This window comes from Hippoglossus hippoglossus, chromosome 17, assembly GCF_009819705.1.
Source record: "Hippoglossus hippoglossus isolate fHipHip1 chromosome 17, fHipHip1.pri, whole genome shotgun sequence".
Taxonomy (NCBI): Eukaryota; Metazoa; Chordata; class Actinopteri; order Pleuronectiformes; family Pleuronectidae; genus Hippoglossus; species Hippoglossus hippoglossus.
The window spans coordinates 14,422,946-14,447,247 of NC_047167.1; the positions used below are offsets into that span (position 1 = coordinate 14,422,946).

At 41.0% G+C, this 24,302-nt stretch overlaps 3 protein-coding genes and 1 pseudogene across 4 annotated transcripts in view; 2 read left to right on the forward strand and 2 right to left on the reverse strand.

Moving 5' to 3' along the window:
• Positions 1–192: 192 nt before the first annotated feature.
• On the forward strand, positions 193–4,190 carry LOC117778360 (palmitoyltransferase ZDHHC23-like). The gene is given in 5 exon segments (XM_034613867.1): positions 193–311; positions 1,006–1,608; positions 2,685–2,730; positions 2,733–2,868; positions 4,186–4,190. Coding segments are annotated over 5 exon segments (909 nt in total).
• LOC117778361 lies at positions 3,980–8,762 on the reverse strand (annotated as a pseudogene).
• On the reverse strand, positions 8,709–16,251 carry LOC117778457 (vacuolar protein sorting-associated protein 4B). 2 transcript variants are annotated; one of them, XM_034614019.1, is made up of 13 exons: positions 15,772–16,251; positions 14,450–14,561; positions 14,026–14,126; positions 12,562–12,673; positions 12,123–12,273; positions 11,898–11,956; positions 11,638–11,757; positions 11,365–11,521; positions 11,102–11,250; positions 10,385–10,466; positions 10,080–10,299; positions 9,846–9,986; positions 8,709–9,766 (listed from the first exon to the last, which is right to left on the reverse strand). In XM_034614019.1, the coding sequence occupies exons 1-13, from the start codon at positions 15,790–15,792 to the stop codon at positions 9,665–9,667; spliced, it is 1,527 nt and encodes a 508-aa protein (XP_034469910.1). In that variant the 5' UTR covers positions 15,793–16,251; the 3' UTR covers positions 8,709–9,664. The 2 variants fall into 2 exon arrangements, with proteins under 2 accessions (XP_034469910.1, XP_034469912.1); XM_034614021.1 differs by lacking the exons at positions 14,450–14,561; positions 15,772–16,251 and adding an exon at positions 13,506–13,811 and having other exon boundaries at positions 14,026–14,110.
• A 1,167-nt stretch (positions 16,252–17,418) lies between these two features.
• The window catches only part of LOC117778460 (laminin subunit alpha-3-like), a gene marked incomplete at its 5' end in the record, with an annotated part of 54,760 nt that continues 47,876 nt past the window's right edge, over positions 17,419–24,302 (forward strand). Inside the window, 2 exons of the mRNA XM_034614024.1 lie at positions 17,419–17,697; positions 18,442–18,594. Coding sequence (XP_034469915.1) covers positions 17,419–17,697; positions 18,442–18,594 — 432 coding nt within the window. The remainder of the gene's footprint in view (positions 17,698–18,441; positions 18,595–24,302) is intronic.

Below are 24,302 nucleotides of genomic sequence, written 5' to 3' on the forward strand. Positions count from 1 at the left end.
ATATGTTGATATGTATGTATGTATGTGCTTTTTTCAAAGTTATAGATCGTGTGTGTGTGTTTTTGTGTTATAGATTCTGTCAGTACATTTCCATAGATATGTTCCCTGCACTAATAGTTTGTTTTAATGGTATAGTTCATTTGTGCATCGCTCCAGAGAACGAAGTTGCCCTGTGAACTTCAGGAAGCCATAATGAAATGGGAGAAGTTAAAGCCTCCGGAGCCAGATGATCCCATGTGCTGCTGCGAGTGTGATATATACCAGTACGGATGCTGCTGTGACTGTGAAGATCTGGACGAGGCCTTTAACAGGTTAGAAGAAGTATGACCTTTAATGAGACACAAAAGGGTCACAAGGTGATTTACAGACATCAAATCCAATTTAGATGCAATTTTCAATATCATATTTTAGCCATAATTGTTCCAAAAGCTAAAAAAAGTACTTGTTAGAATAAAACCATGTAAATAACCATGCATGGTGATTATGACAGATTAGTGACAGCATCAGTTGCAGCAGGTCAGTTTACAGCATCACAGGAAACATTGCACATGGGAGATTTTTTGTGAACAAGCTCAGCTAAAATATCCTTTGGGATAATGGGGGTCACATATCTCTGACTCAGTTATTTTGGGCATCAAGGACTCAAAGGTTTTGGAATCCCTGCTTTAGTACAATAAACTTCAGGCCGAGTGAAGAAATGTCCCAGGGCCCCAGATCCTTCTGAGACTTCATGACTTCATGTTGCAATGTATTTAATCATAAATTCATTTTATTTTATCCATTTATTTATCTTTTTACAGTTTATTTAAAACCAAACACGTGTGACATCACACCAAAGCACAATATTAAAATTACAGGGTCTGACCCTTCTAATAAGAAAACAACATGTGATTTTTCCTCATATCATCTTATTAGTTTGATCAATGAAAGTGTATTAGCATCATTCCTAATTAAGTTTTTTTATTTTCAAGTGTTTGTAACTCTGCCTGAATGTGTGCGCTGCAGGTGGCTGAGACACAAACCCCCTCACAGCGGATGTCACTCTCCTGTTCTCGGGGCCCTGATTGACAACCTGGAGATCTCCACGATCCCGGCCCTGGTGCTGCTGCCTCTGCTGCTCCGGGCTGCAGCGCTGCACTACCTGCTGGGCATCATCATCCTGACAGCTCTGCCCAGCCTGGTCCTCTGGTACTACTACGCCACGCACCGCAAGAGGAGACGCACCCTCTTCTTCCTTACTCTGGCGCTGTTCTCTCTGGCCTACATGTATTACCTCTTCATCACAGAGATTCTACCGCGTGGGGACGTCAGCCATCTGCAGCTGTGCACTGTGACTGCTGGGATGATCCTCACCATCGGATCTCTCATTCACACCAAGAGAGGCCCAGGGTTTCACACCACCTCCTATCACAGCCAGAGTGAGGAGGTTAACAAGGACTCTACACATCTTAATGGATCCATCCAATCAGCGGCCTCCTCCTCCTCTCCTCCTGCCCTGACAGAAAAGTGGAGCAGATGCTCTGTGTGCAAAACAATGCAACCCCTGCGGGCCGGACACTGTCGAACCTGTGGATCCTGGGTCAAGCGTCTGGACCACCACTGTGTCTGGTGGGTTGGATTTGATATTATAACCACATCATGAAAGTGAATATTGAATTATGACAGATTAGATAACTGCCCTGTAATTACACAACAACGTTCATGTCTTAAGCAAAGACTCCTACTGTACCCACTGGTTTCCTCAGGGCCGTGCACAGACATTTATTGGAGCGGGGGCTCAAGTGAAAAACTCTTTGCATCCAAAGATTGATTTTTAAATGGAAACTGCTCCCAGCAAAAATGTCTTGAAATGCAAACTTGAACTAGAAAACTGGTAAACTGGGATCTGTCTCAGGCCAACCAAGAAGACAGGGTGTCTATTTGTTTGTGAGCTTTATCAGACACTTTCCTGAACTACACACTGCCAAGAACATTAAAGATGATGAAGTCAGTTTTATAAATCTCTTTATACCTCATGCACAGTTTCTGAATTGTTTCATTGTCTGCAATAGACTTACAACCTCAAAGACAAAAGAATTAAATGTATATAGGATGTCACTCTTCCTGTTTATTATTCACATGAAACTCAAGAACCAACCCCAATATACTGTGAGTATACTGAATCTATTACCACCAAACTAGAATAACCCACATGATAGTCTGACCAGGAAATATTCAATAGACTTTCAAATGTAAACTTTATATGGGTTGTTTGACTTACGCACTAAAGGCTAAAGGTATTGATGAGCAGAATACCCAAGCAGCTTATGGAAACCAACAGAAGATGTACGCAACCATCTATTTTCAGTTAGTACCATATCCTGCACCTTAATTTTCTAGTCAATGCATCACACCAGATAAATAAATACCCTTATATATATATACTCTTTTGTATTGAAATAACAAGCATTTTATAATGTATACTGTACTTTTTGGAATATATACATTTTGGACTGGGAATCTATTACCACCAAACTAGAATAACCCACATGTCTGACCATAATAGTCTTTCAAATGTAAACTTCAAATACTACATCTACTGAGTTATTTTAAATACAGCAGGTATATGGAGCCAACATATCCAGGTCAGCTTGGGTCTCACAGATCTTTGTCTTGTCTTGTTGTGTTTGTGTGTTTGTGTTGAGGTGTTGCCGGACCAGCTGTGTCGGACAGGCAAACCCCCACAGTTTCAACTGCTGACTCTTCTCTCGGTGTTCATGCTGACCTCTCTGTATGGGATCAGTTTGGTGCTTTGCAGCATCTGTCCTCGGCAGTATGTCATGACGGCTCTCTTCTACTGCCCCGGTGTCTACAGCCAGTCCAGGTACAGCACTCTATACATCATAAATACATGTTTATGTATCATATCTTCTGTCTCATCCCAACTTTTTTTACTTTTTGTTACTTAATGTTTTAGTTACTTTTCGTTACTTTTCGTTACTTTTTGTTACTTTACGTTACTTTTAGTTACTTTTAGTTACTTTACGTTACGTTACTTTTAGTTACTTTTCGTTACTTTTCGTTACTTTTAGTTACTTAACGTTTTCGTTACTTTTAGTTACTTTTGGTTAGTTTACGTTACGTTACTTTTAGTTACTTTTCGTTACTTTTAGTTACTTTACGTTACTTTACTTTACTTTTAGTTACTTTTGTAATTTTAGTTACTTTTGTACTTTTAGTTACGTTACTTTTAGTTACGTTACTTTTAGTTACTTTAAGTTACTTTAAGTTACTTTTAGTTACTTTACGTTACTTTACGTTACTTTTAGTTACTTCAATTTAAATAAGTTGTCAAAAATGTCCAAATAGAATCTTCTTTTAACTGTTTACCACAATCAAATACTGATGACTCTAATACATCAATGTAAAGTAAAGTACATTTTTGTGTTTATATTAAAAGTAACGAAAAGTAAAAAAAGTTGGGATGAGACAGAAGATATGATACATAAACATGTATTTATGATGTATAGAGTGCTGTACCTGGACTGGCTGTAGACACCGGGGCAGTAGAAGAGAGCCGTCATGACATACTGCCGAGGACAGATGCTGCAAAGCACCAAACTGATCCCATACAGAGGCAGCAACACCAAGAGGGTCAGCAGGAAACTGCGGTGGGTTGCCTGTCCTGTCCACAGCTGTTTATCCTGCAACACCTCAACACAAACACACAAACACAACACAGACCCACAAGACAAAGATCTGTGAGACCCAAGCTGACCTGGATATGTTGGCTCCATATACCTGCTGTATTTAAAATAACTCAGTAGATGTAGTATTTGAAGTTTACATTTGAAAGACTATTGAATATTTCCTGGTCAGACTATCATGTGGGTTATTCTAGTTTGGTGGTAATAGATTCCCAGTCCAAAATGTATATATTCCAAAAAGTACAGTATACATTATAAAATGCTTGTTATTTCAATACAAAAGAGGATATATGTTAGGGTATTTATTTATCTGGTGTGATGCATTGACTAGAAAATGAAGGTGCAGGATATGGTACTAACTGAAAATAGATGGTTGCGTACATCTTCTGTTGGTTTCCATAAGCTGCTTGGGTATTCTGCTCATCAATACCTTTAGCCTTTAGTGCGTAAGTCAAACAACCCTCTAAATTCCCCAGTGAGGTATTGATTCTTTTATCAGATTAGCTGTAGATGTAACTGGTCTTTTTGGACACTAGGGTTATCAGATTGGCAGAACAGAGCAGTAATCTTGCCCATTTATGAGAAACCACCCGGTCTGGTGAATATTCATGATGAAACAGAGAGAGACAAAAAAAGGGACAGGGACAGTAAAGAGAGACAATCACAATTCCATTGCTTTGGTTTGACGTGGCCCATTCATCACTCCTAGCCTTCCTGTCCAAAGTCGTCTGTGAATTTTTTCAGTTTGTCCAGATCTTGATTGTTGACTGTTGGCTTTATGCTGGTCAGAGACCTCTGCATGTCAGACTGAAAAGAGGAAGAAATGATATGGTAATAAAGTAGTGGCTCTAATATGCATTTATATCTCAGACTTTTATTTCCTTACCATGCATACTATAGGTTCCAATAGCTTCTCCCTGGGGACATCCATCCACGACATTTCAATTGCGTTGCGATCACCAGATGAACAAGGAGTCAAGAGGTCGTCCACAATAGCGTTGGGGTCTGTCCTGGATGGGCCTCGTACCTAATTTACATCATAAACATAAAGGAAACTTTAACAACTATAACTCTAATACATCACAGTGAAGCACAGAAGTGTGTGAAATAAAACACATACCCGTTTGAAGTGGGTTGCTGACTGGACCTTTCGAACTGGCTGCATTAGAGCATCTCTGACGATGACACTTATGTCTGCTCCAGAGTATCCTTCTGTCTTCTTGCCCAGAGTGACAAAGTCAGAATCACTGAGGCTGCTGGGAGTCGATCCCAGGTGGAGCTTGGACATGAAAGAGCGGGCGTGCTCTTCAGGCAGCGGGATGTAGATCCTTTTCTCAAATCTGAGAGAGGCGTATTAGTGCAAAGTCAGCACAGGCGAATGACAACATGTTTAGAAAATACTTTTTACAGACTAATAACAATAACCTTCTTCTGATGGCTGAGTCTAGGGTCCACGGGATGTTTGTTGCCCCGAGTACCAGCACTCCGTCGTTGTTATTCCCCACACCTGTAAAATAACAAATCCAGGGTAGGACATACTTGAGAGTGGATTTGGATCACAGCAAAAATGTAATATTTCAATGCATTTACAGTCATTCTCAACACAGCTTTAGATAACACAGCCTCTAAAATAAAGATAAATAAATATATAAATAAACAAATATATCATCTCAGGTTTCTTTTAAACAGGACCATTCAGCATGCAACACGAAGAGAATATCAGAAGTTACAAATAGTTGTTTTTTATCTCAGCAGACTTACCCTGCATCTGAACCAGGAATTCTGTCTTAATACGCCGAGTGGCCTCACTCTCGTTCTCGCTTCTTGATCCACACAGCGAGTCAATCTCATCGATGAAGATGATGGAAGGCTTGTGTTCCCTCGCAAGGGTAAAAAGATTCTTCACCAATCTGTGAAGTAGAATGGAAGCTTTCAGGACATGAAATCGGAGCATACGGTCTAAGATGCAGCATATTCTTAAGCTTGACCCATACTTCTGTGGATTGCTGCTAAAAATGACTCACTTTTCACTCTCTCCGAGCCATATAGAGACGAGGTCAGACGAGGAGATGGAGAAGAACGTTGAGTTGTTTGCCTCCGTGGCAACAGCTTTAGCCAGATAGGACTTGCCTGTGCCTGGAGGTCCAAAGAGCAAGATCCCTCTCCATGGAGTTCTCTTTCCTGTTATTCAAACAGAGGTTATGGAGTATCTGGCACAACTATTCCATATAATATAGAAAAATGTTTTCATTTGGAGCAATGTTAAGGTGGTTTTCCCATTGAATAAGATTTAATACCAGTGAAAAGGTATGGGAATTTGATTGGAAGAATAACGGCTTCTTTCAGTGCCTCCTTGGCTCCTTCTAAACCAGCGATACAGCGATACAACGAAGTTGAAGATACTCCTTCAACTTCTCGGCTCTGTCCAAGAATTCAGCACACTTCGCCCGGATGCAACTTTATCACCATGTGCTTCATCTGTTGGAAAAAAAGCATTTAAAGTTACACAATAATTATTTCAGGCAGTATTGGACACGCAAATGATTACAGACTTGCAAAAAAATTAGGTGAAAAACGACCCATACAGTATGTATTCACTACCGAACATCTACCATAAATTTCACAAGGCTGGTTAGGACCTAGACCTTGTTCCACAGGGTCAAGCTGGAGTTGTGGGTGTGTCCTGTAATCTAGCTCTCCTAAATGAGGAAGACTCCTTTGATGACATAGTACATGTCATAGAAGATTAAAGGAGCCTGTGAAAACACAGTTTCCTCTATACCAGGGGTGTCAAACTCATTTTAGTTAAGGGGCCACATACTGCCCACTTTGATCTCAAGTGGGCCAGACCAGTAAAATCATAGCATAATAACGCATACATAACGACAATATTTCTCTATGTTTAAATCATTGGTGAAGGTTTTTGGATGATAAACCCTATTTTAAGGTCTTTCTACAATAAACTAGAAACATAAAGACCAAAAACTCAGACATCAGCCCACTGTTTATCTGCCTGGGCTCTCCTCTGCAGATTCCCTCGCTTCGTGACGTCACAAAGCGAGCAGCGAGCGCTTCTGCCTCCGGAGCAGACATCGCATTTACGCTGTTTTTGAAGCAATTACTGGATCGATTAAAAAAATTACAAAACGTTTGTACTCATAAACCTCCATATTCTTAAGAGACATTCTGATTCACAAGTGTAAATCGCTACTCTTACTCTTTACTTGTTTTACAGTCTATGGCATGCTCTTACTGATACAGTGCGACCCCCAGTGGACTGATTAGGAATAGCAGCTACTTTTATAGAAATGCAATTTATGTCTTTCTGTAATTTTCACACTTAGCAAAGTCATCCGGCGGGCCGAGCTGGACCCCCTGGCGGGCCGTATGTTTGACACCCCTGCTCTATACCATAAATTTCACAAGGCTGCTTTTGCACATCTGATGCATGTTGTATTACATAGAGTACAATGGTATGTAAGTACTAGTGAGAAAGAGAAATATGTACAATACTAACTAGCTGTTAGTTAGCTAGTTTCTTTCCTGGCTAGCTAACCATAGCTGGATCAACAAAATAAAACTCGAAATATAACAGTATATACTAAATAGACTGATTGATATGCATTTGAAAATATGCTTTTGATTTTCTTTATCCAGAGTGTTAGTTTGGCAGGTCACAATCATTTCAGACTTACAGTTGAATTCGTCATAAAGATGGTGCCTAAAGATGAGGAAGATGAGGAGGCAATTGTTGGTCTTGATTCTGAGTCGGTAATGATGCTTAGGACCTAGACCTTGTTCCACAGGGTCAAGCTGGAGTTGTGGGTGTGTCCTGTAATCTAGCTCTCCTAAATGAGGAAGACTCCTTTGATGACATAGAACATGTATAGCCTGTATAGCGCCCCTACGTGTCAAATGACGCTTCACGCGCGCACCGTCAAATGACGCTTCACGCGCGCACCTGGGACTTGTAGTTCTCACGCCAGGAGACTCTCCCTGATCATAGCGGCACTCGAAAGCACATTGACAACAACTCCCACAATGCAACGTTCCGATACCTTATTATTCGTCGAATCCGTCTCAGTTAGCAGCTCGCCCCTGAGCTTCACTGTCTTGAGTTTAACTTTATACATATATTTATTTGCCCTGATCACAGTAACGAGGAAGATGATGAGTTTCTCCTCATCTACAAATGATGAATGTAAATTTATATACAGGTAAATTCAAAAATAAAAATATATTCACAAATGAAAAAAAATTTAAAGTCCTTGTGTTCGTGAAGATGGAAAAAATATATTTCAACAATTTCTTTAGAAAACAAAAAAGCAGCCAAAACTATTTTTTGTATCTATTATGATAATATCATTTGTTTGTCTTTATATAAATGTTGTTTTGCCTGTTTGTGTATTTTTTTAAATCCAATAACTTTGATTGATACTAAATTTGATTGATCTTGCATTGAAAATATAATAGGGTTCTATAGTCCACATATTTTGTATGTTCGTACATTGGTAAATAAAGTGAAACACGCCACACCTGCCCAACCAGTCACCAGGTGTCAACTGGTAAGATAAAGTACAATAAATATCTATTTTATCTAAGTGTGAAACCTTTATCAAATGACCACTCTGCTTTTCTTGACATAACTATAACCTTTATTTACATGATGGAAATGAAAAAGAAAAAATCGTATGCACCTCTTCACAAAGAAAAGACTGAAGAGTTGGCTATAAATTCAGACATTTACAGTAAAATAAGAGTTGTTTCCCATCAAGTTTGCACACCTTATGAGCTAAAGAGTACAGCTGTGAACAATCTCTAAAAGAGCTTATATGAAATGTGCAAGTATTATACATTTCTTAGTTGTAGTGACAAAGCACTCATATAAGCAGTATGACCAATTTAGAAATAAACCTAAATTAAACAACAAAAAAAGCATTCGCAGCTTTTCAGGAAGGCACATGGTGCACACTGCCACATGGCTACACATACTCCATGCTTGGAGATGCGTTCCTGTTTTTAAGTGTACGAGATAATGACGTCTTCACCTGAGCCACCAGTGTCCAGCTTCAACATCTCAGGCATTTTAAATCGAAATTTGCAATGTGACTTAATCATAATTTAAGGCTTAGTTTGTATTATGGATAATTAGCAAAGCCTGTGGACAGGGAGGGAAAAGAACAAACCATGAGCTCAGGGACAAAGTAATTCAAAGCTATCGACTCTGTAAGGAATAAAAGGGTACAATAATTTTGGTACGGCACCACTGGTGATTCACCCCAATAGCTGTGTTGGATTCAAATGACAACTGAGTTTGGAAATTTGTTTGGAACTTGATTAACAATCCAAAACTGCCACAGAACCTCACGCAGCTCTCATCCTGAGTACTTCTGTCTCAGATGCTTTAATCTCTACCACCTTGAGACGAGAATGATGTATTTCACCAACACAAATTCTGTGAACTCGTGCCCCCAGCTTCACATTCCCAGTCCAAAATTTATATATTCCAAAAAGTACAGTATACATTATAAAATGCTTGTTATTTCAATACAAAAGAGGATATATATAAGGGTATTTATTTATCTGGTGTGATGCATTGACTAGAAAATGAAGGTGCAGGATATGGTCCTAACTGAAAATAGATGGTTGCGTACATCTTCTGTTCGTTTCCATAAGCTGCTTGGGTATTCTGCTCAATACCTTTAGCCTTTAGTGCGTAAGTCAAACAACCCTCTAAATTCCCCAGTGAGGTATTGATTCTTTTATCAGATTAGCTGGAGATGTAAGTGGTCTTTTTGGACACTAGGGTCCTGCGTGGTTATCAGATTGGCAGAACAGAGCAGTAATCTTGCCCATTTATGAGAAACCACCCGGTCTGGTGAATATTCATGATGAAACAGAGAGACAAAAAAAAGGGACAGTAAAGAGAGACAATCACAATTCCATTGCTTTGGTTTGACTTGGCCCATTCATCACTCCTAGCCTTCCTGTCCAAAGTCGTCTGTGAATTTTTTCAGTTTGTCCAGATCTTGATCGTTGACTGTTGGCTTTGTGCTGGTCAGAGACCTCTGCATGTCGGACTGAAAAGAGGAAGACATGATATGGTAATAAAGTAGTGGCTCTAATATGCAATTATATTATACACTTTTATTTCCTTACCATGCATACTATAGGTTCCAATAGCTTCTCCCCGGGGACATCCATCCACGACATTTCAATTGCGTTGGGATCACCAGGTGAACAAGGAGTCAAGAGGTCGTCCACAATAGCGTTGGGGTCTGTCCTGGATGGGCCTCGTACCTAATTTACATCATAAACATAAAGGAAACTTTAACAACTATAACTCTAATACATCACAGTGAAGCACAGAAGTGTGTGAAATAAAACACATACCCGTTTGAAGTGGGTTGCTGACTGGACCTTTCGAACTGGCTGCATTAGAGCATCTCTGACGATGACACTTATGTCTGCTCCAGAGTATCCTTCTGTCTTCTTGCCCAGAGTGACAAAGTCAGAATCACTGAGGCTGCTGGGAGTCGATCCCAGGTGGAGCTTGAACATGAAAGAGCGGGCGTGCTCTTCAGGCAGCGGGATGTAGATCCTTTTCTCAAATCTGAGAGAGGCGTATTAGTGCAAAGTCAGCACAGGCGAATGACAACATGTTTAGAAATGACTTTTTACAGACTAATAACAATAACCTTCTTCTGATGGCTGAGTCTAGGGTCCACGGGATGTTTGTTGCCCCGAGTACCAGCACTCCCTCGTTGTTATTCCCCACACCTGTAAAATAACAAATATTTCAATGCATCTACAATCATTCTCAACACAGCTTCAGATAACACAGCCTCCAAAAATAAAGAAATGACATGTGATACACTCATACACTCATGTTACAATATCATGGATTCAAAATAGATTATTGAACACATGGTTATTATGTAGTGAGTGTGCACATGCAAGAAATAGGTCTTGGAGAATTGCTGCATGCAGTTTGAATGTATCTGGAGTCTATCTATCACTTCCCTGCCCAATGTGACTCATTTAAACTGTCAACACTTAAGTTAGTAATAAGTGAATAGAGTGAAGTAGATCGCCCACTCCTATGGCGACCAGAAGACATTAATCTGAATGTTTGAAAAGAAATTGAGAAAAATGTGGGATGAGAACCAACAACCCAAATACTTGCAGGTTGCCCAAATGTACCTTTTTTCACATCCAGCCATCGCAGCTATAAATTTCCCCTGTGTACATTGTATATCGTTTACACAATAATTGGATCCTTGCTTTGTAACTATACTGCTGCCAGTGAAAATTTAAGCTGCAGAAAGGGATAATATATATAGGACCATTCAGCATGCAACACGAAGAGAATATCAGTAGTAACAAATAGTTGTTTTTTATCTCAGCAGACTTACCCTGCATCTGAACCAGGAATTCTGTCTTAATACGCCGAGCGGCCTCACTCTCGTTCTCACTTCTTGATCCACACAGCGAGTCAATCTCATCGATGAAGATGATGGAAGGATTGTGTTCCCTCGCAAGGGTAAAAAGATTCTTCACCAATCTGTGAAGTAGAATGGAAGCTTTCAGGACATGAAATCGGAGCATACGGTCTAAGATGCAGCATATTCTTAAGCTTGACCCATACTTCTGTGGACTGCTGCTAAAAATTACTCACTTTTCACTCTCTCCGAGCCATTTAGAGACGAGGTCAGAAGAGGAGATGGAGAAGAACGTTGAGTTGTTTGCCTCCGTGGCAACAGCTTTAGCCAGATAGGACTTGCCTGTGCCTGGAGGTCCAAAGAGCAAGATCCCTCTCCATGGAGTTCTCTTTCCTGTTATTCAAACAGAGGTTATGGAGTATCTGGCACAACTATCCCATATAATATAGAAAAATATTTTCATTTGGAGCAAAGTTAAGGTGGTTTTCCCATTGAATAAGATTTAATACCAGTGAAAAGGTGGGGGAATTTGATTGGAAGAATAACGGCTTCTTTCAGTGCCTCCTTGGCTCCTTCTAAACCAGCGACGTCACTCCATTGGATGTTTGGTTTCTCCATAACAATTGCACCTGTAAGACAATTAAAAACATTACTAGTGTGTCTAAACATTGCATTTATCATGACACAATTGCAAGGAACAAACTTGCAGTAAATAAACATATAAAGCCTGCAGAGGGCGTAATAGTCCTTGAAAAAGAATATTACAAACCCGAGAGCTGATTTTGGAACTTCTTTTTCTCAGGATCATCACCTTCATCACTTTCATTCCTACACACACACAAACACAACATATTAAAAAATGAATTAAATTGGGAAAATGTCAAGAAAAAAAGTTATATTAGCCACTACATTATTGGACAACTGATGTTTATAACCCATATCTGAGAGGCATTACATGAGCAGACATACCCCACTGCCCCACCCATAAACACACCCTTTGTCATCGGACTGTGACTCTTTGACAGGCTTAGCAGGAGGAGCTTTCTCTTTCTTCTTTAGATACTCCTTCAACTTCTCGGCTCTGTCCAAGTATTCAGCACACTTCGCCCGGATGCTATGTTTAGCTTTATCACCCTGTGCTTCATCTGTTGGAGAAAAAAAGGCATCTAAAGTTACACAAGAATGATTTCAGGCTCTCAGTATTGGACATTCGCACCTTGGATTTCTTCCCCAAATTGATTACATACTAAAAAAAATAATCACATACAGGTTTTTATGGCAATAATTGCATGTAATTCAGAGAGGAACATAAAGACTGTATAACCTTGGCCACAATAAACTACAGCCACATAAACTTTACGTTTAAGTGTCAATGTGAATATCAGGTCGCAGACACAGTGTGCTCGATGCCAATGTGCTGTCTTATGTCTTACATTTCACCACATGAAGAAAGTACTGAACTGCAGCCTGGTAGAGACGCAGAGCCTCCTCGTAGTTCTGAGCTTTATCCTCCTGAGCCGCCTTGCTGGCGAGATCGATGGCTTTCTAGAGTTTAGAGAGACACAGAAAAACTTGAAGTTACCCTGACAGCTATAGATACTGGCATTGACAGAGACCACAGATCAACGAGAAGGTCCATAACTCTCAGACAATGAAGACATCAGATCAAAAATGATAATTGTTAGTACATAAAGTTATACAATTAACTTAAATGAGTAAGTAAAAATATACTTGAGAGACTGTGTCAGCCGTGTGCGATGTTATGATTGGTGCACATTTACCGTAATGCATTATATAATGAGCAGATTCAAAGCTACACCTGTCCAGAGTGATGTCATGGAACACAGTGAGGTAGGAATGGACATCTAAGTTGGTCCACTTCCTCATAGCGACAACACCCTTTGAACACAAATTGGAAATATAACATGACCAAATTTTGCTGTCTGGTGTAAGTAGTCTTTTTAGAGGCCCAATAGACCAGTCGGTTGGCAACGCTAATCTCCTTAGCGGTGTTAGTCGGTAGAAGCTAACAGCTATTAAACGGCAAAAGAAACCCCTGCATAAGCCGTAACAACAGAAAGAAACCACCTTTATTAAACACATACGTCGTAGAATACGATGTTTGTGGTCTTCGTGTTGTTGACAAGTTGAACACCGCACTCATGCCCAGGTTAGCTAAGTTAGCTGAGCATGCTAATTAGCAGCTAATGTCACAGACGCCGTTTTACCCCCTCGGAAGCATTTACACCGAGCACCAGCCAACTCTCACTGAACTCAACAACAACTAGAGGGTTTCCTGCGGTTTATTTCTTCACGCGGGCAACTTTGTTCTCGTATTTACGTGTTTTGTTCCGCTGCGGGTCGGTCTTCAACTTACCTGTAAATTATTGTTGGTAGCCATCGGGGCCGATCACTTTGTCCGGTAACCGTAACGAATATCACACCGCCGTCACTAAGCAACTCTTGGAGTCCGCTTCACAACTTAAACTCACAGATACACCGTTATGTCGACAATCGAGGTTTGTGCGAAGGTTGTTGTCGTTTCCCCAGATCGCTCCCGAGTCGGATCGAGGAGGAAACTTCCGCATTGAACAGTCGATACTCGCGTACACGGAATGTGATGACGTCAACACGTTGCCTCTGAGTAATTCGCGTCACGGCCTCAACCCAATTGAAGTATAAACTGTATATAAAATGAATTCTAGTTATTGTTTTAGATTTAAAACCTAGGTTTGTCAAAATTAGACACCACCAGATGAGTAGTCTTTCTGACATTGAATCATTTACCACACAGTATCAATAAGTCTATTTATGCTGCAGCACATCCAGCTTGTTGTGACAGCTTTTCAATGTCACTGTATTGGGGAGGTGATGTGGAGATTTCTAAAACAAGGAACCTCTTTATTCTCGAGGTACTTCTGCAGTTCCTCCACTCTGTCCAGGTACAGTTTGCACCGATCTCTGATCTTCTGGTTGCCATCTTTACCCTGAGGTTCACCTGATGATGGAAAGGAGAACATTGATTTGATGCTGTCCCATATTGTTACTGATGTTTGTAACTATAACATTCAATAAATGATCTATTGTAAAACTTCATAGTGATGGCACAAGTTAAAATTGTCATGGGGGCGCACACACACACACACACAGAGGTTTGCGTGCACACACTTTGCATTGACATCATTTCACCTGCAGTAGCTATAGATCAGTGATAGTGATGGACACTCAAGTACAGACTGATGGGAGGACTTAAAAAAACATCAGTTATTGTGGTGTTGTGTTGTGACATTAGATGCATTGTTCAGGGTCATTTTGACGCACGTTTCAAAATGTGCAGAAAGTACTTGACAGCGTGCTGATAGGAGAGGATGGCCTCCTCGTAGTTCCCGGCCTGGTCCTCCTCTGAGGCCTTCTTTGCCGTGGCAATGGCTTTCTGAAAGAGCACGGAATTGGTTCATAACTTGCACTTCTGTGAAATTGTGTATGAACCTCAAACTCGTGAGTTCACATAAACGTCATAAACCTACTTCAGCCAACATAAATGTAATATATTTGTTCATGAACACTGATAGTTTGTACTTTTTACATAATAAATCAGGGTCTCTGCAGTTTAAATCATGTTAACATTTAAAACTACAATAGTTGTTTTTTTTTCTTATGAGAATAGTTTGGCAACATGCATAGTATGGAATAACAACATACTGCGACATTCAACAATAAAGATATTAGCATGCTCAAATAAAACTACAAACAAAACCAATGTGGAACTGATAACTGATGATCTACAAGCACCTTTGTCAGAATTCATTTCAGTGCACTTGCCTGTGGGAAAGACTCCAGATACCTACTGTCTCTGCCAGTAATTTGCAGGGTAATGTGGCGTTTCAAGGTTTATTCGGTCTACTTCACCTATGGGGAAGTGCAAGTAATTCTGGGAATCTGGTATTCCATCATATCTGTTCTACTTGACACATAGGTTTTAAATTCCATTCATTATGATCTCAGCGAGGTCTTAAAGCCTCTTACATTTGACTCTTTGAAGTGGTTAATTCCATTCTGTTAAAACTATTAATGTGCCCAAAAGGATTTTAGTGACTGGAAAAAAATGCTTCAATATTAGAGAGTGTCAACTGCAAGGCATCTGTTTTAGCAGATTACACAACAGTAGGAAATTACTTAATTATTCTAGAAGAGGCTCTATGTTCAGTCCACCTGACGAAGGAACCCCCCCCCCCCCCCCCCCCCCCTTACCCCATCCACACATCAGGCGGGTTCCTACTATTTTGATCATGAAGATAACGATCACCTAGCCTATGTATACTGTTAGTAGGCGTATACATAACACATTGACAATCCCTGTTTATACTTGTGAATTAATCATTTCACAGACCACCACTGAATCCACAGACTCGATGTGAGTGAGTATTTTTGTTCAATGATGGAGTTCAGTTGGCTCTTACAGAACAGAAATATTGTAGTACGGTGAACTATCTCACTTAAGCACACTGTAGGCTACCTTTAGAAATACCTCAAGTTTCTGACAAAGCGAAACCTGTCACAACGCACTTTCGTCCCTAGACGTAATCACACTTGTTACAAACGCGGATATTTACACTTTCGAGGAGAGTAACTCATCATCCTACCTGTAGGTTCGTTGGATCCATGTGGCAGAGGATTAAAAACACTCACAGACTCGACCTGTGAACCCCACGAGTATTGTGTCGTCTATCGCTCTATCCCGTCGCTGCACAGCCAGTTCCTGTTTGCTTATTGTCACTCCCCTTTAGTCATGACCTGCCTTCAAGAACGCTGCCTGGCCAGTCGGAGGAATGAAACCCAGTCTGTGTGTGAGTGAGTGAGTCACGATGTTGTGGAGCCAGTTGCGAGGGCAACACTGGTTTTCTTGAGCCACGATGACCTAAATAGAGACAGCACCGCCATAATTCCACAATGAGTTAATGGAAATCATCTGGGACAGTAGTTAGGACTCAACAACACAAGAAACACAAGACATGAAGACATTTAAAACAAAACGACAGAACACGAGCCGTTTGTGTTGTCTGTGCCTGAAAAGTCTCGTGACGGAACAACACAAAAGTCCACTTCACCACTGAGTCATGGGATGTCTGTCTGTGCCACTAGAGGTCGCCCCAAAATCAGTGTTAGATTTCCTTGTGGGACGTCAACAGGTCTAGGGTTCCTCTGATCCAAAGAGCTAACATTCTACTGTCATACCGAAACTGTAGATATATGAAGAACGACATTGTGTATGAATGAAAAATATAAAAAACCTCAGTATACAATCTGTTTAAACTATTAAATCTTACAATTCCATTTGTATTTACATATGTTGTGGGGTTTTTGTTTTCTTAAAATACCAATCAACTGGGACAGTAGACATGTTGAGACTCAACAACACAATAAACATAAAATACTGACAGAAGACAAGTCGTTTGAGTTGTGTCTGCATGGAAAGTTTCTATTGACGTTTTTAGAAAAAACACTAAAATCCACTTCACTACTGGGTCATGTGATATCTGTCTGTGCCACTAGAGGTCGCCCCAAGATCATTGTTAGATTCCCCTGTGGGCTATTAACATGTTTAGGGCTCCTGTGATCCACAGAGCAACCATTATACTTTCAAAACTTTCAAAAATATAATGTACGATACAAGGTATTAATAAAAATATAAAATATGTCTTAACCACCTTTGATATTGATCACAAGTGTTATTTCATAATTAAATCTTATAATTCCATTTGTAAACTATTTGCACATGTTTTTGGTTTCTGTTTTGTAATATATACTTTAGATATAGCAGAATACTTTAAAATATACTTTTCTATATGTACACACATCATCTTGTGGGTTGATACTTTTAATCTTGTAGATAGATTATTTATTTCTTTTTAGAATAAAATTGAAAGTAAAGAGGACGTGTTGCTGGATGCATGCGCGCAGTGTAACGTGTGGAGACCTTTAGCCTCATGTGGATGAACGTGGAGCTCAGCCTGACACCTGATAGCTCTAAAGCTTGGCGCACAGTTTGCGTGCAGGAAGACTCAGGGCTGGCGCTGCTATCAACATGCGGCAGAAAGAGAGCGCACCTCCAGCAGCAGAGCAGAGAACATCGACCTAAAACTTTTGTTTGGCACAAGCGGATGTGTGTTGCCACTGGAAGAGCCCCGCGCGTTTCTAGCCGCGCACCCATTACGCGCGTTTCATGGAGATCTCCAAATGACAAGACCTGTGCGCTGCGGGTCGTTCTCAGCCTCTACGGGGATCTCTAAAAAACGTGGAACATGGCGAGAAGGATGAGAGGAGCTCATCTTCTCCTCGTCGCAGTCTTTACTTTATCGGTGGCGCTTTTCGGGGACGCGAATGGTCAAGAGTCTGTTAACGACGTGACAGGCTTTAGTTTGAGTCCTCCGTATTTCAACATCGCTCAGGGCTCACGGATCTCTGCCACAGCAACCTGCGGCCAGGATGAGGCTGGGAGACCGAGATATGATTTATACTGTAAACTCGTCGGAGGACCAAACTTCGGACTTCCTACTCAAAACATACAGGTAAAGAATGTAAAGTGTAGTCAATGCCTGCGCAGCTTCTTGTCCGTGCGTAAAAGGGGAATTGCAGCACTGTACATGCTGTAATGGGCAAATTCTAATCTGGTACACGACAGGAACATTAAACATTGTGTGGAATTCGATTTTATTATAATTTTACTAACCTGGTCCCTTATAAATGCATTGTGCGTAACGCTGTAGAGGAACCACGACAATTGTACCCTCATGACCAAGTTGTACAAGAAATAGTTGTACACAATTGATTGTGAAGTCCGAAGTTTTCTAAAGGAAATGCCTTTTCAACAGTGGTCTTATCCCCTCAGGAGTTGTTTAAATGTAGGGCGCTACCTTAGTATAAGAACAGTTTGACAATGACAGGCTTTTTTTCTGAATTCAAAATTTTGTTGTGTTTGCAATGTTTTGCAGGAAGCTACACTGAAAAAAAAAAATGTTTTCCTGACTTAAAACACTTCAATTGGCAGCACACAAATGCATTAAGTTTTCTCAACTTAAAGTTATCAGTTGTGTAAATGTAAATCAATAACTTTAACTTCAACCAATTTACTTAATCCCGTGTTGCCAATTGAAGTAAAAATTTAACTTGGTCTGACATTTTTCTTTTTTTCAGTGTAGGTCAGGGATTTGCTGAGAAGTTGCTTTTTTATAAAACACGAGTTTGCCGCATTTATTTGGATGTGTTTGTGTGTGTGTCTGTTTCTAAACCTCACTTAATTTGACACCATTCAGGGTCAGTTCTGTGATTCCTGCAACTCCGTTGATCCAAACAAAGCCCACCCGGTGACCAACGCCATCGATGGGACGGAGCGGTGGTGGCAGAGCCCTCCTCTCTCCAGGGGGCTGGGGTATAACGAGGTGAACGTTACCCTGGACCTTGGGCAGGTGAGATTGAAATACCTCCGTGATCTACTATGAACAGCTGGTAACCTGCTGCAATCTGCACTGTGTATAATCACTGTTCTGTGCTTTCAGTAAAATATAGCACCTGGGTGTTTCAGGGAAAGTGTTCAGCCTCTTACTCTGCTGTTGTGAGATGAGTTGAAATGTGTGCTGGGAAGCTGAAAATCCATTTTTGCATCATATTCTTCTTCAGTACTTTGGTTTGCTGCTGCTATTTTTTGGACATATGTTTGGAAGAAAGTTTCTCAGATTCATGGTGCTTCATTCCACTTCATTCACAAATATGACATAACCTCAGCCGGCAGTGATCATGTGAATCCTGTCCTACAGTTGGATGCCTTCCAGGAATAAGATTCACGCCCCTCTGGCTGGTGAATATGCTTCCATCTTGACCTGTGTCTCTGGCAGGAGTTTGGCTCGCGGCCCCATGAAACTGTACCTCACGCTCAATTATACACTGTGAGGAAAGAGAGGAATTCTGGCTCAGGAGGAAGTGAAATCAGATTCGAGGAGTGCAGGTGGAGGCCTCAACCTCTCGTGTGAGGAGGGCTTCGACTATGTTTTGTGGTAGATTTAGAAAACGAGTGAAGAGCTCCTCTCCACATGTGTTTGCATCTCCGGCTCCCAGTGGGCACTGCGTCAGACAATGGGTATGGGCTTTTCTGTCTCTGTTTTTAGACGGACTGAGCTGAGCAGAGATCCTATGGCTAAATATAGCTCACAAGAGGATGAACACATGCACGGCCTTTGGGGAAGTCTGGCTTTAATACGTGGTAATGCTCAGTTTATTTGGGAGCAGGGAAAGCAGCATTATTGCATTATGGTGTGCTAAAAAGAGCCCAGCTAGATCTCCGACGACCAACCACACAACACCCTGTCCTCTCTCAAACACACACACGCACACACCTGTCACGCACATCTTTCACGTTGCACGTTGTCTTTCGATGGCATCTGTTGTAAACGATGCTCACCTGCCATCACTGACTTTTAAGCTGCATGGTTGCTATAACTCTCAAATCTTGTTAACCTGTTGCATGCAAAGAAATGTGAGTGTATAAGATAATAATGTGTTTGGGACAGATTGGTGATTTACTGTTGAAGAACTTCCTCGAGAACCTTCCCATCCTCTGGTGTATCAAACAAGCAAACTCAGCATTCTCAGTTACTGCCAACAGACAATAGATTTAGCAAGTGCTCCTGCAAGGCGAGAAAAGGCACGATATGAGTGAAATATTACTTAATGGCTGCTTATGTGTCCTTTTACCGTATCATTATTTGGATTTAAAAGTGTTCTTTCTTGAGGCGTCTCCCTGAGTTGAAGTAAGTGTTTTATTTGCCTACCACAGTGCTTTACTGCTCTCCTCCACCCTGCAAACCCACGCTCGTGCATTGTCCAAGACAGAGCTGTCAGATTGTTTGACTGTTCCATGTGAGGCTTTAATAGCTTTGTGGATTTTTTTCTTTTATTTTTATTCTTTTAATCCACAAAGCTAGCGTTCAATGGAATATGTGGGCCAGACTCAGCTGAATGGTTTCTGCGGTTTCTTTCAAGACCGACGCAGGTGGCTGCTCTGCTGTTAGCTCTCAGTAGATTTATCAGATAATGGCTTAGTTGATGTTTATGTTAAAACGATGAGGTTCAAAGAGAGGGGCTTTTTTCTGACAGAGCCTCTTCCGGTTTTTCTGTAAAGAGAGATTGTTTAAACAACTATAAAGACTAATCGGACGACAAGTGAACTCAGGCTTTTAGTCTTGGAAAACTCTGTTGCTCTACAATGTTGGTTTCACGAACTGATAAATGGATTTTGCTGAAATCTTTTACATCCATGATCCACAGATTGTACTAACATGCAGGGCTGTAGTGATAAAGAAAACAATAATTATCAGGCAGCTCTCTCACGCCGTGGTTAAACTTCAGTCATCCATAGATAACAAGTGAATATACCACCATAAAAAGGTGCGTAAATTATATTTTGTATAAAAAGGTACATATACAGCGTTTCCATCCATTTAACCCTCACTACAGCCCTGCTTACATGGAGCACCACCATGACATTGACAGTTTTGAGTTTTTGATAACTGTCTTGACAGACGAACGAGGGATCTTCATTACTATTTTATTTGGTAGAAACATTTATGCCCCAATCAGAATTGTGATGACTTTTCAAATTGCATCATCTTCAGGTCGAAAGTTTAGTTTGACCAAAACTTTGGTTTATGACTTAAAAGTAATGACATTCTCTGCCACTGTTTTGTGTTCAGGGTGAACGAGTGCACTGCAGCACATCTTCCCACCTCCACTGGATTTTAAATGGAAGCTCTACTCTCTACTTACCCGTTGTCATGGTGAATTGCCAGAGGCACGCTTCTTTGAAAATTTTTGTTCCTTTTTTTTTCTGCACGTGCTTAATTAACTCTGACTAAGAGTTGAGTTCTCAGAGTTGAGATTGAAGTACCTGTATCAGCTCCTCTGGAACCTGAAACTCTGAGGTTCCCGTCTTGTCTCGTAGTTACCTTCTGAAACAGGGCCCTGTTAACCATCATTGTCATTGTGGGCAGGTTAACATGCTGATATTAGCATTTGCCTCAAGGCCCTGCTGTAACGCACTGCTGTGTCTTAGTGCAGAGGCCCTAGCAGGGTTGGAGACTCCTGTTTTCATTCAAGCAGCCTGTTTCCAAATCCTGGTGCCACTTTTCTTTGCATGTCTTCAGGCTGAGTGCACCAGTGACATGATCACTTTTGTTTAACTCCTCCAGATCAAAACCTCCTATGGATAATCTCTCTGTCTCAGACCAGCTGATGTGAGCCGACCAGCTACTCCTTGTTTTTGTGACTTCTTGGCTTTTGTCCTATGACCCATGATCTTCAGTTGGCTCCTGTCTGACAGATAAAGCCAGCTCGTTTGCTTTTAGAGTTATTGGTCCAAACTAATTTAACTATAAGTGGATATGTATAGGGGATCATCAACTGCAGTTGAACTTTGGGGGTTGAAGTCAAATGGCATGGTAAAATACTGTGGTAATTTTAAATTATTATTCCTGACAGATGAATAATCGCTTGATATACCTTAGAAATAATCCCATACTTGGGTGGAAAAAAGTAATTTTTTAATCGTGCTACAAATTAAATTGAATCTAAGAAAACCAACCATTTTATCATGTTCAGTGTGACAGTATTTAAATTACGCCCTAGGAGAACATATCTCCATTTTCAATGATATAATAATGTCGATTTTTCCAGAAATACATTACATAAGTTTATAGTTATTTTTATAGCCGATTACCTTCATATGTCAAGAGCCATTAAAACTCTGTCCATCCATGTACAAAATGATGCCACATTCATCCCCTTCGTACAGGAAAGTAGTCTCAGACTCGTGGACCCCGCTGTGGGTCTCCACCAAAACACTAGCTCCATTTCCAGGAACCTTTGCCCCTGTGAAACTATTTACAGGACACAGTAGGCAAGCCATTGTTCTGGTAAACATTTACACCATGTATCAAACTGCCAGTCACTTATTTTCTGTGGGGGAATGTATTTTAGGAGCCCCGACCACATGTGCTTATCTGCCTGAGTGAGCCCAGTGTGGACCATGCGAGCCGTACATGCCAGAGCTTACTGCCGTCTGTCTTCCATCTGATGAGACTTTGCCGCATCTGATTGGTGGGTGTCGGGCACCGAATGAACATCGCGCATTATTGGTTTAAATGAAGTTCTGATTAGATGTTCAGCGGACTTGACTGGTATTTTTATACGAATGTTAAGGCTGTGGATTATTCCTGTGGGCGACAGGTGTTTGTTGTGTTGATGGTGGAGCTTTGTGCGGTGGTTTTGTCGCTTTAACTGGACTCTGATTGCAGAACATCTTGTTGTTTGTCTATGATTTATGGATGTATTTACCCGGGAGGCTATGCCGTTGTGTATATACGTGCTTTTCTCCTGGGGGCTGTGAATGAGTGCGAGATTCTGTAACTCGAATGCTGAAGCTGGAAGACAGAAACGATCTGGATCGGGTTAGTGCAGTGGCTTTGGCTCTGCTCTCAGTTTTGCAATCATCGACAGACAAAGCTTCCAAGAACTCAATTTTAGAGACATTTCCCTGGAACCTAATCCACTCTCTCAGGGGTCCACCTCCCACCGAAGTGGGGTTGAATGTTTTATTTGCAGCAGTCGCCTCCTTTTGTGTTGGAATCCTTCTAGGCGGTATTGTGTGACATCCTTTCTGCGCTCTCGGACTCTCACAAAGGTTTAGTTCTCTTTAAGCCTTGCTGAAAATGACCCGGTCTTCTCTTTTCATATATAGAAATGGAGAGGTGGTGTAATTTGGTGGTGAGAAAATACTCAAACAGAAAGCACACACACACACAAACACAGACGTCTTGACATTCCACTTTCCCCCGGCATCAGCCCTCTAACTGAATAAACATTCAGACACAACCAAGCATGATGCTCGGATCATGGACGCATGGATGACCCTGTGGGTACAGATCCAGTGTTCATGGCTGGACTTCATCCTATAAAATCATATTGGCTATAAATAGAACCCATATTCCACGTGATTTCTATGTAAATCAACAGAAAAACAAGAAGGAAGGAAATTACTGTTGTCTACATAATTTAATTTTGAATAAAGATTTGCTCACACCATGCAGCCGACACAGTTCGACCCCAGAGACAGGACTGGCTGTTAGACATGTCCCTATTGCGGTAGTGACGATGGAGGTGATGTAACCACCTGTCTTTAGTCGCGCTGCCTGAGGCGCCTGGCCAACCCAGCAGATATTTACTACTCCACTCACAGCCACCTCGTGCGGCAGCAGTAGCTGCCTGGCTTGGCGAGTGCATCACACATCTCCTAAATCTGGAGCTGCGATGAGAAAAAGATTGTGGGGTTTAACATGGGATTTATTCACCTTTTCAAGGCCCTTGTCGTTAATGCATACATGGAAATGGTAATTAGTGGCTTCAGGTTTACTGACGCAGGCTTTGACGCAATGGAGTTTTTTCCGAGACCCATTTAATACAGCCGTTTCACAAATAGGATTACTTCCATCAGCATACATTCAACAGCGGGCCTTCATTTACATGGGGACAAAGGCTGAATATATTTAATATTGTCATATAAGTAAAGAAAATACAAATACAGGCAAATATAGAACATTCATTTAAATGTAAAATGTAAACATAAATGCACATCTTTTGGGCAGTCTATTCTGCAGACACCAATAAATCAGCCGTGCTCGACTTTTAACTGCTTCTTTGTAATGAATTGATATCAGCGTTTCATAAAGAAGCAAAAGTGAAAAAAAGGTGCCCATATAGATAATTCTTGTGCTGCTGCTGCACCTCAGGCTTTTACAATGAGAACATTGCTAACAAGTAGCTACATGCATGTACTGTATATTTTACTGTTACAACTACTATTCTCTTGTGACTTTTAGCCAACTGTTCTTTGATACCATATAACTAATTCTGTCATGGAGACAGAGAAATATACACCACAATAGCCCTCTCCCCTTCCACTGCCCACCTGTCGTGCACAGACAAACAGTTGTACATTGCATTGTTACAAAGCGAAGGGCAACTGTTTCCCCCCACAGGGCTGCAGCGTGCACTGTCTGTCTGGCTGATCCACTCAAACAGGAGGAGATGCCTCGTCTCCTTTGAGTTGCATTCTTCTGATCTCGCG

Bases quoted from the DNA above. Each gene is read 5' to 3' on its own strand.
- LOC117778457 (XM_034614019.1), bottom strand. From the start codon at position 15,792: ATGGATCCAACGAACCTACAG. The intron at 12,674-14,025 runs GTTCCTTGTTTT...TCTAAACTCTAG, and splicing joins AGTACCTCGAGAATAAAGAG to AAAGCCATCGATCTCGCCAG. The intron at 9,987-10,079 runs GTATGTGTTTTA...GATGTAAATTAG, and splicing joins CAGCAACCCACTTCAAACGG to GTACGAGGCCCATCCAGGAC.